The sequence below is a fragment of the Fundulus heteroclitus genome, chromosome 6 (genome assembly GCF_011125445.2).
Source record: "Fundulus heteroclitus isolate FHET01 chromosome 6, MU-UCD_Fhet_4.1, whole genome shotgun sequence".
Lineage (NCBI taxonomy): Eukaryota > Metazoa > Chordata > Actinopteri > Cyprinodontiformes > Fundulidae > Fundulus > Fundulus heteroclitus.
In genome coordinates this window covers 24,678,558-24,691,745 of record NC_046366.1, presented here as the reverse complement: position 1 = coordinate 24,691,745, position 13,188 = coordinate 24,678,558, and the positions used below count along the sequence as shown (strand labels likewise).

General features: G+C 39.5%; 1 protein-coding gene across 1 annotated transcript in view; it reads left to right on the top strand.

Moving 5' to 3' along the window:
* prkci (protein kinase C, iota) overlaps nt 1–13,188 on the top strand; it is a 47,007-nt gene that overhangs the window by 18,690 nt on the left and 15,129 nt on the right. Inside the window, exons 4-10 of the mRNA XM_012869514.3 lie at nt 2,326–2,376; nt 4,000–4,085; nt 4,320–4,457; nt 4,575–4,629; nt 8,255–8,310; nt 9,214–9,390; nt 12,366–12,463. Coding sequence (XP_012724968.2) covers nt 2,326–2,376; nt 4,000–4,085; nt 4,320–4,457; nt 4,575–4,629; nt 8,255–8,310; nt 9,214–9,390; nt 12,366–12,463 — 661 coding nt within the window. The remainder of the gene's footprint in view (nt 1–2,325; nt 2,377–3,999; nt 4,086–4,319; nt 4,458–4,574; nt 4,630–8,254; nt 8,311–9,213; nt 9,391–12,365; nt 12,464–13,188) is intronic.

Genomic DNA, 13,188 nt, shown 5'->3' with positions numbered 1-13,188 from the left:
ATAAAGTCCACTTAAACAGACCTTCTTTCAGGGTTGTATGGCCGTCACACAGCAGAGGGTGCTGCTGGTAATCCTAATGTGGAGCCAGTCTGAAATAGCAGGAACAACATGAAGCGGTCCATATGGAGTGCGGTGTGGAATTATTTTTGCACTGTTTAATGATGACAACGGTGCAAAATGTTCCTTATGCGGTTCTGTTTTTAAATATAAACACTCAACAAGCTCCTTAAGTTGTCAGCTAAATAGCTCCCATTCGACCGTGCTGCATGGCGGAGCAGCGTCAGCATCTCAACCAAAACTCACTGATGTGCTCAGAAGGCAAGGATGTGATGACAGACAAGCGGGGGGCCTTATACAAAATATTGTAACATGATAGAAAGAAAAACACACAATGCCAAAAGCTTAGTTGATAGTGAGGGTTTTTTGAGGATTATGTGTTTCACAAAATTTATTCTATTCAACTTATTTATTTGTATTCACTAACTTTATAGTTTCCTGTTTTGTTATATTTTATAAATATGTCCAAGTCGAATAATGTGAGAAAACAACAATTTTTATTTATTCAGTCAGTATTTGATGCATGTGGCGCGATAAACTGTTAAAACATAATGATGTGCCACTTTTGAAATTCAGCATTTTGTAAAGTAAATAAATATATAAAAATTACCCCTTTGTGTTTTGGAAAGACCCTCCTGATACAAGACAAAGCTAGGGTTTTTAAGAAAATAGCCGCTTATCAATTAATCGTAGGTTTATTGATAAGATCAATCAATTTTAGATTAACTCATTAATTGATAACTTCATATTAGGGATGCAAGTTGTTTTAATGGCAAGCTCTTTATAAGCTTAGTTGTGTAGCTTAACGGATATGATACGAGAGAGGAAACGTTTTACAAATGGTGTGGGACTTTAAAAAACAAATTGCTCAGCCATCAATCTGTGCGTTGGCAACGTTTCCATATCTAAATCCTGACCTGTGGAAACATCTGCCATAAGTTACTCATGGCAGGTCTGGACAGGGAATTATATTTATTGACCATTTTATAAAGTATATTAACACATTTAGAATCACAAAGTGTAAACATGGACTCGCTGTTTTTTTTCCCCTGGAGGATACAGACCCTTACCTTCACTCTGATGTTTCCCACATGTTGCATAAGAGACGAGCTTCACGAGGTTAAAACAGGACAACTTTGCTTTAACACGCTCGACCTTTACTGACCAGATGGCTTCTGGTCAGTTTGCCTCTTTGGCAAAACATCCTCAAGGCAGGTCCAAATTAAAGTTCGGTACAAAAGAACCGAAACGGCTAAATTAGAGTATAACTTGTATGAAGTGTGTTGAACCCTGAAAAAAACGGAGATACGGCTAAGTTTTAAAAATTTGACACGGTGGTCGTTTCTGGTAGTTTAATTATACATGTATAGCAACTGGAAATTTAAGTGTTAATCACGGTCAAAGTGAAAATCCAGTGGGTTGATTGCAGTTTGCCTTTTTATGACTGTGGGACTATTTTTGAACACAGACTGCTGCGTGCAGCATCAAAACGTACGGTTAAAGCTGCAGTGACCTGTAAAGACGACATTACTTCCACTGTTGCTCGTCTTTAAGCCTTCAAGCTAATTTACTTTGCTATGTCTAAGTCTAACGTTATTGAGAAAGATAGTGCAGCTTCCTTGGTTCTTCAGTTGGGGGGGGTTATCTCAGAGGCTGTTATGGGGTTAATAATTATCCATGTGGAACATTTGATTGACAGGTCGCCTGTGTGAAAGCGTGCCGTCTAAGCAAAGCAGGAACAGGGTCTGTGCTTAATCTAATGTTAGGATGAAATCAGAGGTGCCGGGTCAAGAGTGCACTGGATGCCACATCGGCGATGGCAGAAGATGCATCGAGGGGGGGTGGAAGACACGGCGGTTCCACCCGGGGGGCCGCCAGGTCTGCTTGTTAGTAAGCTTGTTGGCTGCGGCCCACGCCTCCCCTTTGACTCACGCTGCTCCGGCTCGAGGTCGCCGTGTTTTTCCTCTCATCGTGTGACGCAACGTTGTTTTATTTCTCGCTTCCCACCACGCGGCCTCCACAAAAGATGCTTAGGAGTGTCTTCACTCACTTCCCCAGGTGACTGGCTTTGTCAGCCGGTAGGAAATGCCAAGTGGGCCGCCCCTTCTGCAGCTCTAATTAATCCGAGCACTTGTCCAGAGCTCTTTACGTTTATCATTTTCTGCTGACAGGACGGCACTGATGTTAGAATATATTTATAATGCAGAGTAACTTTCATTTTCTCCCGTCAGCCGAGTGAAGTTTCTGTGTTTTTTGGTTCTTTTCCAGTATTTCCATGCGTACCCGAGAAACCCGGAATGCCTTGTCCAGGAGAGGACAGTAAGTTCAACCTTGGTTTACACTTTTTAGACTGAATGTGGATAGTTTTAATTGATTAAAAATAAGCAAGTCTGGTGAGCTACTCTTCCAGTATGTTTTTAAATGTCTTTAAAGATTTTATAAATGATGATATAAGATATTTCAAGTCTGGAGCATGGAGGTTAGCTTTTATTTTATGTTTGTTTTGTTTTATTATTCTTTGACTTGCCACATCACAACTTAGACTTTTGTCCAACTCGTTGATCTTTTTGTTTATTGATTGTCTGGCGGACAGCCTTATCAATGCATACTGAAGTTAAAGGGCCATTTCACAACTTCTTCCTATAGATCAGGAGTCTGGAGCCTGTGGCTCTTTGGCCCCCTTAAGAGTGTTGACTACAAATAATAAAGTAAACATCCAATGTTTTTAAATATTTAAGGGCTGAAAAGTTTATTTGAGGAAAATGCATCTATAATCTTTATTCAAAAGTTGTATATTTTTCTCCAGTTTAATAACAAAAAATAGTTATTAATTTTTTATTTTTTATTTATTTTTTGTTGGAAAAGTTCATTTAACATTTGGACTCTAAGTCATTTCTATTCAGCTGGACTGAAGGCAGAGACATCTCATTGTGTTTTAAAAGTTGCAGAGCCCGGCTCTAGACCCTCTGGTCGTATGCAAACAACAAGCGTTTTGTTTCTGTTCTTTAATTTCTTGTTAAAAACGAAATACATTTGTTGATTCAAAAATGTGTTTTACAGAATTTCTATTGAGTCATAATCTAATCTATATTTGACAAATCTATTATTGGTTTTAAATCGGAGCTAATTTTTCATCTAAAGTGGTCTAGATGCATTAAATGATTAAATTCAATTCAATTTTGTTTATATAGCGCCAATTCATGAAACATGTCATCTCAAGGCACTTCATAAAGTCAAATTCAATCATATTAAACAGATTGGGTCAGATTATACAGATTGGTCAAAGATTTCCTACATAAGGAAACCAGCTGATTGCATCAAAGTCCGGACAAGCAGCATTTACTCCTGGAGAAACGTAGAGCCACGGGGACAGTCGTCTGCATTGTCCATGGCTTTGCAGCAATCCCTCATACTGAGCAAGCATGAAGCGACAGTGGGAAGAAAAACTCCCCATTAACGGGAAGGAAAAACCTCCTGCAGAACCGGGCTCAGTATGAACGGTCATCTGCCTCGACCGACTGGGGTTACAGAAGACAGAGCAGAGACACAACAAGAGAGACAAAAAAGCACAGAAGCAAACATTGATCTAGTAAAAGAAGGCCGTAAAATGCCTCTTTACCGCTCTGCTGATAATTGGCTTTAGCACCGAGTTGTTTTGTGTCTGTTAAACAAAAACATGATGAAACTCAACTTGCTAAATGTTTTATACTCAGATTCTGCTATTAAAAACTTGAAGAAAAATCTAGAAACCTGAGGATGGAAAAATATGAAATGCGTAAATGAGGAGTTGATTTCATTATTATTGAAAAGCAACTTTGCCAGCTCAAAAAACAGCCAGGGTCGGATTAATAAATGCAGTGTTCTGGCTTTTAAACCAGCTAGAACGGTACTGAGACACCAGCGTGCATTCATGCATTGACGCCAATCTGTCTTTCTCCGCAGAGTCGATATATCGGCGTGGTGCCCGGCGCTGGAGGAAGCTTTACTACGCGAGCGGCCACGCCTTTCAGGCCAAACGCTTCAACAGGGTGAGACGACATGCTGAGTTTTTATGCCCCTACTCTTTACTTAATTTAATGTATTTCACGTTGCTACTTATTTGAATTCAGGTTTACAGTATTTTGGCGGTGTCCTGTGCAACTTGACTGCAGTATTTTTTTTTTAACGTTGTGCATGCACGACGCTGTGCAGTCATTTTTCTGGTGGAATAAAATGAAGAAAAGTGAACGACTGCTTACTTCTGTTGTGACTCTCCCGTGCAGCGAGCTCACTGCGCCATCTGCACGGACCGGATCTGGGGTCTGGGACGGCAAGGTTACAAATGCATCAACTGCAAACTGCTGGTGCACAAGAAGTGCCATAAACTGGTCACCATGGAGTGCGGTCGACCCATGATTCAGGTGAGCTCCGTCACCAAGACACGCTCGCCGCTGGGCTGATTGGACGTCGAGCTCAGCGTCTGAATTGATCTGAAATCGTTTTTGCCTGCCAATAATTGAACGGTTGAATTTGTCTAGGAACCAATTATGCCCGGCACACAGTCGAGTCACCTAGACCCGGCCGACCCACAAGGTAACGCACACTTTTCTTCTACGTGGTCATATTTAGAAACATCGAGGTTATTCTAGACGTCTCAAAACATCTCCACAACTCTTAGACCTGGGAAATGGAAACGAGGATTTACCAAATGAAAACACGAAGGAGCATCACAGACATGCAGTACTCTGAACAGCTCAGAAAATTATCATTGAAATAAATCATATTTTAGTAATATTTAGTAATTAAATCTTCTTAAATAGATTCATTACATAGCCATTTTATTACAGACATTTATTTCTGATCATTTGGATTATTAAGGTTACAGCTAATGAAAACTCAAAAAGAAATAATTTTACATAAAAGCTTAAAAAGCAGTGCCCTGGGGAGTGGTGGCCTACTGGTTAGAGCAGGCATGTCCAAAGTGTGGCCCGGGGGCCATTTGTGGCCCCTGGACTGATTTTGTTTGGCCCCCAAACTGCATTTCAAGAAAGATTTTGTCTACTGGAAAGATTTGGCTGACGGAGATGGAAACGTTTTATTTTTATTAGGGTAAAATGAATACAGACAGCTTACAAATGAAAACTTATTCATCTTCTAATAACCACACTTTGTACATTCTATTTAATTTCATAGTAAATACGACCACATCTGTCTGAGGACTTTAACTCAGATGCAAGCTTTTGTGCATTAAAAGCTGCTTTTTTTTCCCCAAATCATTTAATAAAATGAGCAATTTTTTTCTTTTTTTTATCAATTGGGTCTAATGTAATTTGCAAACTGGATGATCATCTTTTAATAAAGCAAATGTGCAAAACCCATTTTTAACTATGGCTCTACAGCCATTTTCCTTCAGAAAATCTGAATAATTAGTTTAATTAAAATGAGCATATCTTATCTGCATAAAGCAGATAAAAAAAAATTCACATGATTTTTGGGTTATTTTTCATAGTTATTTTTTGGCCCTCGAGTACTTTGGACTCAAGAATTTTGGCCCGTGTGCCAAAAAGTTTAGACACCCCTGGGTTAGAGCATTGCGCCTGTGTTCCAGAGGTTCTGGGTTTAACTCCCACAGACTGCCACTCTGGGTCCCTGAGCAAGACCCTTAGCCCCAGATTGCTCCCCGGGCGCCGCACAGTGGCAGCCCACTGCTCCCCTAGAGCATGGGTTAAATATAGAGAACAAATTTCATTGGAATGTATGTTGTAATGACAATAAAGATGATTATTATTTTTATAAAAAATGGATTTATAATTCAGAAATGTTGCGTTATGGCCTTGTTAGAGACTAAATAAGTAACCCGGATGGCTGCTAACGATGCTGGCTGTTCAGATTACTGTAGTCAACCATATTAATGGAGAGTTGGATACAAGGAAAAAAAGGTGCAGCAGGTTGGGAAGCAAAAAAAAAAAAACATTTAAATGTTCTGCCTGCGTCTGGAGTGGGTGCTTCAAGAGCCCCCACAGCTTAACAGACGTCTCATGGAAATTAAACACAACTGTGGCATTCTTTGTGTTCAGTCACTCCTGAACCAGAAACAGAACCAGAACTGTTCTCGCTGGGCTGAGGAGAAAAGGGATGGTACCGTCACTCGGGAAGTCCCAAGTTCTCTTTCGGACAAGATTAAAGTTTGAGATTCTTTTAGAAATCAGGGCCGTAGAATCTGGAGGTCCAGTGTCGACCAGCCATTCGTTTTATCTTCGTTCATCCATCTGCTGATGAGCTTTAAGATGCTGATTTCATTTTCCAGCTGGACGGTCCACACTTTCTATCTATCATAATGCACATTGGAATAATTCACAATTTAAATGAAATTTGTTGCAAGGCTTCAAGTATGAAACATTAAGAGTAAGAGAAACATTATAAATGTAAGTATTTGTCATTAAGTATATGGTGTTACTGTGTTTGACTTGCCAGCAGACTGGCCTGACCTAAACCCCACTAAAAATCTAATAGTTAGTGAAAGTTAAGCTGAAAGCTGAGGCCCTTGATCAGCGATGCAGATGAGCTGAATGGTCGGTAGTAAAGCAACCTGGACCTCCATGCCACGCTGCATCGATGCAGGTATTCATGCAGAAAGAGCCCCGACCAGGTATGGAGTGGCTCTACAGCACATAGACTCACTTCAGCAGACATTCACTTCAGTCTTGTTTGTGGTCGTCTGTTATGTCATCTTCTAAGAAATTGAATTGTGGCTTTTTTACTGTGAGCCGTGATCATTAAAATAAATGTTTGAAGTATACCACTGTGCGTAATTGATCTATATAGTATATGTTTTTTTGTAGTGAATTATTGAAATAACCGTTTTTACGGCGTTCTAAATGTAAATGTGGCCTTTGCTGAGCTTTGTGTCTGCCAGTATTGAGAGGCGTTAGAAAAACATCGTAATACGAGGGCAGGGCATCCAGTATCTGAATTTTGTAGTTTATTTACAGGTCATGTGATGACTTGGGAAGAGATTTTCTAGGTTTTTGATTGGAAAAGAAAATAATTAAACCTGTAATTTACAAATGGAGGAATATAGCCCAGTTCAACAGATTAACCACTTAAGGCAGGGGTGTCCAAACGTTTTGGCACGTGGGCCGAAATTCTTAAGTCAAAAGATGATAATGAAAAATATGCTAATTTTAATTAAACAAATTATTCATATTTTCTGAGTTTTGTACATTTGTTTTATTGAAAGATGATTACCCAGTTTGCAAATTATATTATACTCAATTGATAAAAAACAAACAAAACTGAATTATTTTTGGTCTACCCAATATGAGAACAGGATTTAGACCAGTATTTCTTTGAAAAGAACTAGCTCATTTTAATAAATGATTTAGAAAAAAAAACAGCTTTGCACAGTTTGCATCTTAGTAAATACAACCACTGCTGTCTGAGGACTTTAACTATTAAATTAAATAGAATGTAAAAAGTGTGCTTATTAAAAGATGAATACATTGTTTTCCGTAACCTGTCTGTATTAATTTTACCCTAATCAAAATAAAACATTTCCATCTCCATCAGACAAATCTTTCCAGTAGACTAAATCTTTCTTGAGATGGGGGGCCAAACAAAATCAGCCCAGGGGCCACAAATGACCCCCGGGCTGCACCTTGGACACGCCTGACTTAAGGGGACCATGAGGCCTGTTAGACAGCCATTGACCTCTGAATCTTAAAACGAATAAACCAACATAGCTTGGGACTCGTAGAAAGGATTTTTGAGGTGAGCAGAAGCGGGTTTATGCTCAGTCAGGAGGAGGAGGAGACGTTTAGGATTATAGATGCTGATGATGGAGAAGCAGCTGGGCCTCCTGCCGTGGACGCCAGCAGACCACCTGGGTGTGTTGTGGAGTGCAGACGTAAAAACATTGGAATATATCACATACAGAGCAGGGCTTTTATAATAATATCCAGGGTTTATAATGGGAGGGGGAGAGAAAGTACCAGAACATTTTTTTTTTCCTTTTCCTGTTAACCAAAGCGGTGCGAAATTACCCAGGCACTGCAGCGAGCTGCGAACAAAACGTGTGACTGTCTCTCACCTATTTCATCTCCGACTTCTTCTTTTTTTTTTTTTTTTTGCCACCCCCTCTCCTTATGTCTGTCTGTCGCTCTGTCTGCCACTTTCTGCACTTGTGTTTTCCTCACTTTTTTTCTTTCCTTCCTCACAGGCCCTCAGACTAAAGACTCCAGTCGAAGCTTGAGTTACGACGGCGAGGAGAAAGAGGTGAGAGAGAAATCTGTTAATTGTCACTCACACGACAGCTTGTCATCGTGGTGAGGGATGTTTTCCAGCATCTTAAGGGATTTAAATTGTTTGCGAGCAAAGAAGAAGAAGAAGAAGGAAAAAAAACGGAATAATCTGTAATTATGCTGGGGTTGTAATCTCCTTGTTAATGCCGTGCGTTTTGTTTACCTGCTGTGCCGCTGCGATAGAGCGTGCAGACGTAGGCGCCCTTGCACTGCTGTGGATATTGATTTCCTTTGGATGGAGCTAATTAAGTAACCTTTTATCACGACTCTCAACAACTGTGGCTGATTAATGGCTCGGGTTGGAATTGGGGGGTTGGGGGGGGGGGTTACTACAGTTTGGCTGAAGCAGTAGGGCTGAGGACGGGTGAAGAATAAATTACGAGGGGCAATTTTTATGGAGATAAGAGGGAGATATTGTCGATAGTTTTCATGTGGAGGAAGGAGGTTGAAGTGGTTTACTGCTAAGATGATTATAGGAGAGGAGGAGTAGATGGGTGAAGAAACGGTGAAGGTGGGAGCCATGTTTACAGAGAAATATGACTGTAATACAAGTGCCTAACCCAATGCAAGCTGCATGGTGGTTTTTAATAGACACGTGGAAATCATTACTAAGATTTATTCTCAAAAAGTTGCTCTGGGAGCTGCTACAATCTCATTTGCAAAGTTACCCAAAGGAAATCATCTTTCCTGTCCAAACTAAATCATCAGCTCTGTCAATACTTCACAGATGCAATTAGATTGAGAAAGGTAGATGGGTCGAGATTATTCACACGCGATTGTCTCGGTTGACTTTGTAATCATCACATTAGGTTGTTTACTGTTTTGGATGATGCGATTTAACACCCTGCTCGTTGCTTTCCCTCCCCCCCCCCTTAAGGCACGCAGCAGTAGAGACACGGGGAAGTCTCCCACCAGCCTGGGCCTGGCGGACTTTGATCTGCTGCGGGTGATCGGCAGAGGCAGCTACGCCAAGGTGCTGCTGGTGCAGCTCAAGAAGACGGAGCGCATCTACGCCATGAAGGTCGTTAAGAAGGAGCTCGTCAACGACGACGAGGTACCTCATCCCAGGAGAGGCTTCTTTTCTTTTCTTTTGGGTTATTTTTAACATGTTTATGGAGCATCGTCTATACTAATAAGTGTATAATAAGGAAATTCTTAAATGCAGCAGAATTTTTGTTTTATATTGCGCTCGGAATTGCAGAGTCAAGCACTGCAAAAAGTGAACTAAAAATATGAAATGAATGTATTTCTCCTTGATCTGAGCAGATAAATAAGATTATCTGCCAATGTAATGAGTATATATATACCCCTAAAATAAGATGATTAGATATACTGCACTTGAAATAAGATGATGGAGAGGAATTGTTCCTATTTTAAGCGTAAAAATCTTATTCCGTTGGCAAATAACCGTATTTACCTGCTCAAATCAAAGAAAAATACTCTCATGTCAAGTAATATTTTCTTATTTTTAAATTGTACTTTTACAGTGAGAAATCCCCTAAACAGAACTTGTCTGACACCATTAAGTAGGTAGAAAGATAAAAAAAAATAAAAATTAAATCACCCTGCCTCAATATAAAGAAAATCAAAGAAATATGAAGGACAGACATTGAAACCCATTGTTCTGGATATTGTGTAAAATCATCTCTGAGGGTTTAGAGGCTTCTCAAGAAAGGCCGACGTACCAAAATTACTCCAGGAGTGCATCGACTCCTAGAACAATGCAAAAAAAGACAAAAAGTAAAATTTGTCCTTGATTTGAGCAGGTAAATAAGATTATCTGCCAATGGAATGAGTATTTTTACCCCTAAAATAAGATAATTAGATATACTGCACTTGAAATAAGATGATGGAGAGGAATTGTTCCTATTTTAGGCGTAAAAATCTTATTCCATTGGCAAATAACCTTATTTACCTGCTCAAATCAAAGAAAAATACTCTCATTTCAAGTAATATTTTCTTATTTTTAAATTGTACTTTTACAGTGAGAAATCCCCTAAACAGAACTTGTCTGACACCATTAAGTAGGTAGAAAGATAAAAAAATAAATAAAAATTATATCACCCTGCCTCAATATAAAGAAAATTAAAGAAAGATGAAGGACAGACATTGAAACCCATTGTTCTGGATATTGTGTAAAATCATCTATAAGGGTTTAGAGGCTTCTCAAGAGGGGCCGACGTACCAAAATTACTCCAGGAGTGCATCGACTCCTAGAACAATGCAAAAAGGGACAAAAAGTGAAATTTGTCCTTGATTTGAGCAGGTAAATTAGATTATCTACCAATGGAATGAGTATTTTTACCCCTAAAATAAGATAATTAGATATACTGCACTTGAAATAAGATGATGGAGATGAATTGTTCCTATTTTAAGCGTAAAAATCTTATTCCAATGGCAAATAACCTCATTTACCTGCTCAAATCAAAGAAAAATACTCTCATTTCAAGTAATATTTTCTTATTTTTAAACTGTATTTTTACAGTGAGAAATCCCCTAAACAGAACTTGTCTGACACCATTAAGTAGGTAGAAAGATAAAAAAAAAAAAAAATAATTAAATCACCCTGCCTCAATATAAAGAAAATCAAAGAAATAGATAGACATTGAAACCCATTGTTCTGGATATTGTGTAAAGTCATCTCTAAGGGTTTAGAGGCTTCTCAAGAGAGGCCGACGTACCAAAATTACTCCAGGAGGGCATCGACTCCTAGAACAATGCAAAAAGGGACAAAACGTAAAACTTGTCCTTAATTTGAGCAGGAAAATAAGATTATCTGCCAATGGAATGAGTATTTTTTTTTACATCATCTTGAAGTAAGATGATGAGTTGTACATATTTCAAGTGCAAAAAATGTATTCCATTGGCAGATAATCTTATTCACCTGCTCAAATCAGGGACAAATACACTTATGTCCAGAAAATGCTCTTTACTTTTAGTTCCTTTTTGCAGTGAAAAGGTTACGTTAGTACCCAGAGCAACATCTGCAGCCCTCAGTTCATCATTCATGATTTAACAAGGAGGTGCGTGGGTAAAAATGGTGACCAGTTCTGCTCTCAAGCTGAAAGCCCTGCAGAAGTGTGTGCATCCATTACTTTGTGGCTTTACACTGAAGCAAACTTGGATTATATTTGTTTGTGAAGCATTTTTGAAAATGTGTTTTTTTCCCTTCCATTCATAGATGCGCGTTACTTTGTGTTGGTTCTGTCACATTGATCTCCCAATCAAAGGCCTTTTTAGGTTTGTGGTTGTAACGAGACACTAATGTGAAAAAGGTTCAAGTGAGACTGATGCTTTTGTACTCTCCGGTCATGAATTGGATGACTAATTCATTAACCTTTAGGCCACTTATGTAGTTTTTATTCTCAATGGTGACGTGTTGCATATCGCTCATTCACAACTTTAGTGTCCACATTGAAGATCTCAAAGATACATTTTTTATTTTTTCTTTCACAGCATCTATACATAATTAACCGGTTGAAAAGGAGCTGTTATTTATTGCATCGCGAACATCCGCCTGACGCGTTTTGAGCATTCATCTTCGGCGCCTGGTCTGAAACACTTAGTTAACTCGACAGACCTCGTTGAAAGCCATCGCTCTTTCTAAGAAGGTGTAGATAAACCATCACGCCGTCAGAAATTGATCCGCCCGACACGTGTTGCCGGCGCAGCCCGCCAGCAACAGGAGTAGTTAGCCTTGATTAGACGCACTTAGCATGATTGACAAATTGACAAGCGGCCCTCGATCAATGCTGAAGTGTTCAGCCGTCCCTGCCCTGTCAGCGCCAGCAGCATCCGTGTCCACATGTATTATCTTCCAAACGTCGATGGAGTCCTCCTGCCGCTTTTCTTGGCTCGGCCCCCCTTTTGTCCCGTAGCTGGCCGCCTTCCACACAACCCCAACCCGAAGCTTTGTAGCATGGTCGATGGGGCCGTCTGCTTATTCAGCTTTTTATTAGCTCAAGGATACTATGTCACAATGATCTCTGATTGACATCTGGTCGTGTCTTTTGTGCCTTTCCCTTCCAGGACATCGATTGGGTCCAAACAGAAAAGCACGTCTTTGAGCAGGCCTCTAATCACCCGTTCCTGGTCGGCCTCCACTCCTGTTTCCAGACGGATAGCAGGTGAGATTGCCTCTATCGTACGAGCGTCGTCGTTGACACGTTGTGTACCGTCTGCAAAGACCTGCAGAAACACAGCTGCCTGCGGGATTCACCCAGACAGTAGATGTCGGGTTCAAAGCAGAGTCGGGTTTAGAACAAGTCTTTTAACAAGTACATATCCAGCTGTAAATTTAGTTCACAATACTAGTTATCTATATATAATATACTCATAGGACAAATCTATCAGTAAAATTCTGTTTATAATAGTATCCATCTCTATATTTATTCAGTAAAAACCCATGTCCTGTACTTATGGAACCATTGTTTATCCTGCACTTGCTGCTATTGCACTTCTGCACTGCAAAAACTGAACTAAAAATAAGTAATATTTTCTTGAAAAAGGTGTATCTGTCCTTGATTTGAGCAGCTAAATAAGATGATCAGCCAATAGAATAAGATTTTTTACACTTGAAATAAGAACAATTCATCTCCATCTTATTTCAAGTGCAGTATATCTATTATCTTATTTTAGGGGTGAAAATACTCATTCCATTGGCAGATAATCTTATTTACCTGCTCAAATCTAGGACAAAAACACTAATTTTAAGAACATTTATTTATTTTTAGATCAGTTTTTGCAGTGTGGATAGACCTAAACTACATTTCGTTGCCTTGTATCTGTGTAATGACAATAAAGTTGAATCTAATCTAAATATCTCGTAAAGTACCGTCCGTTTATCACCAAT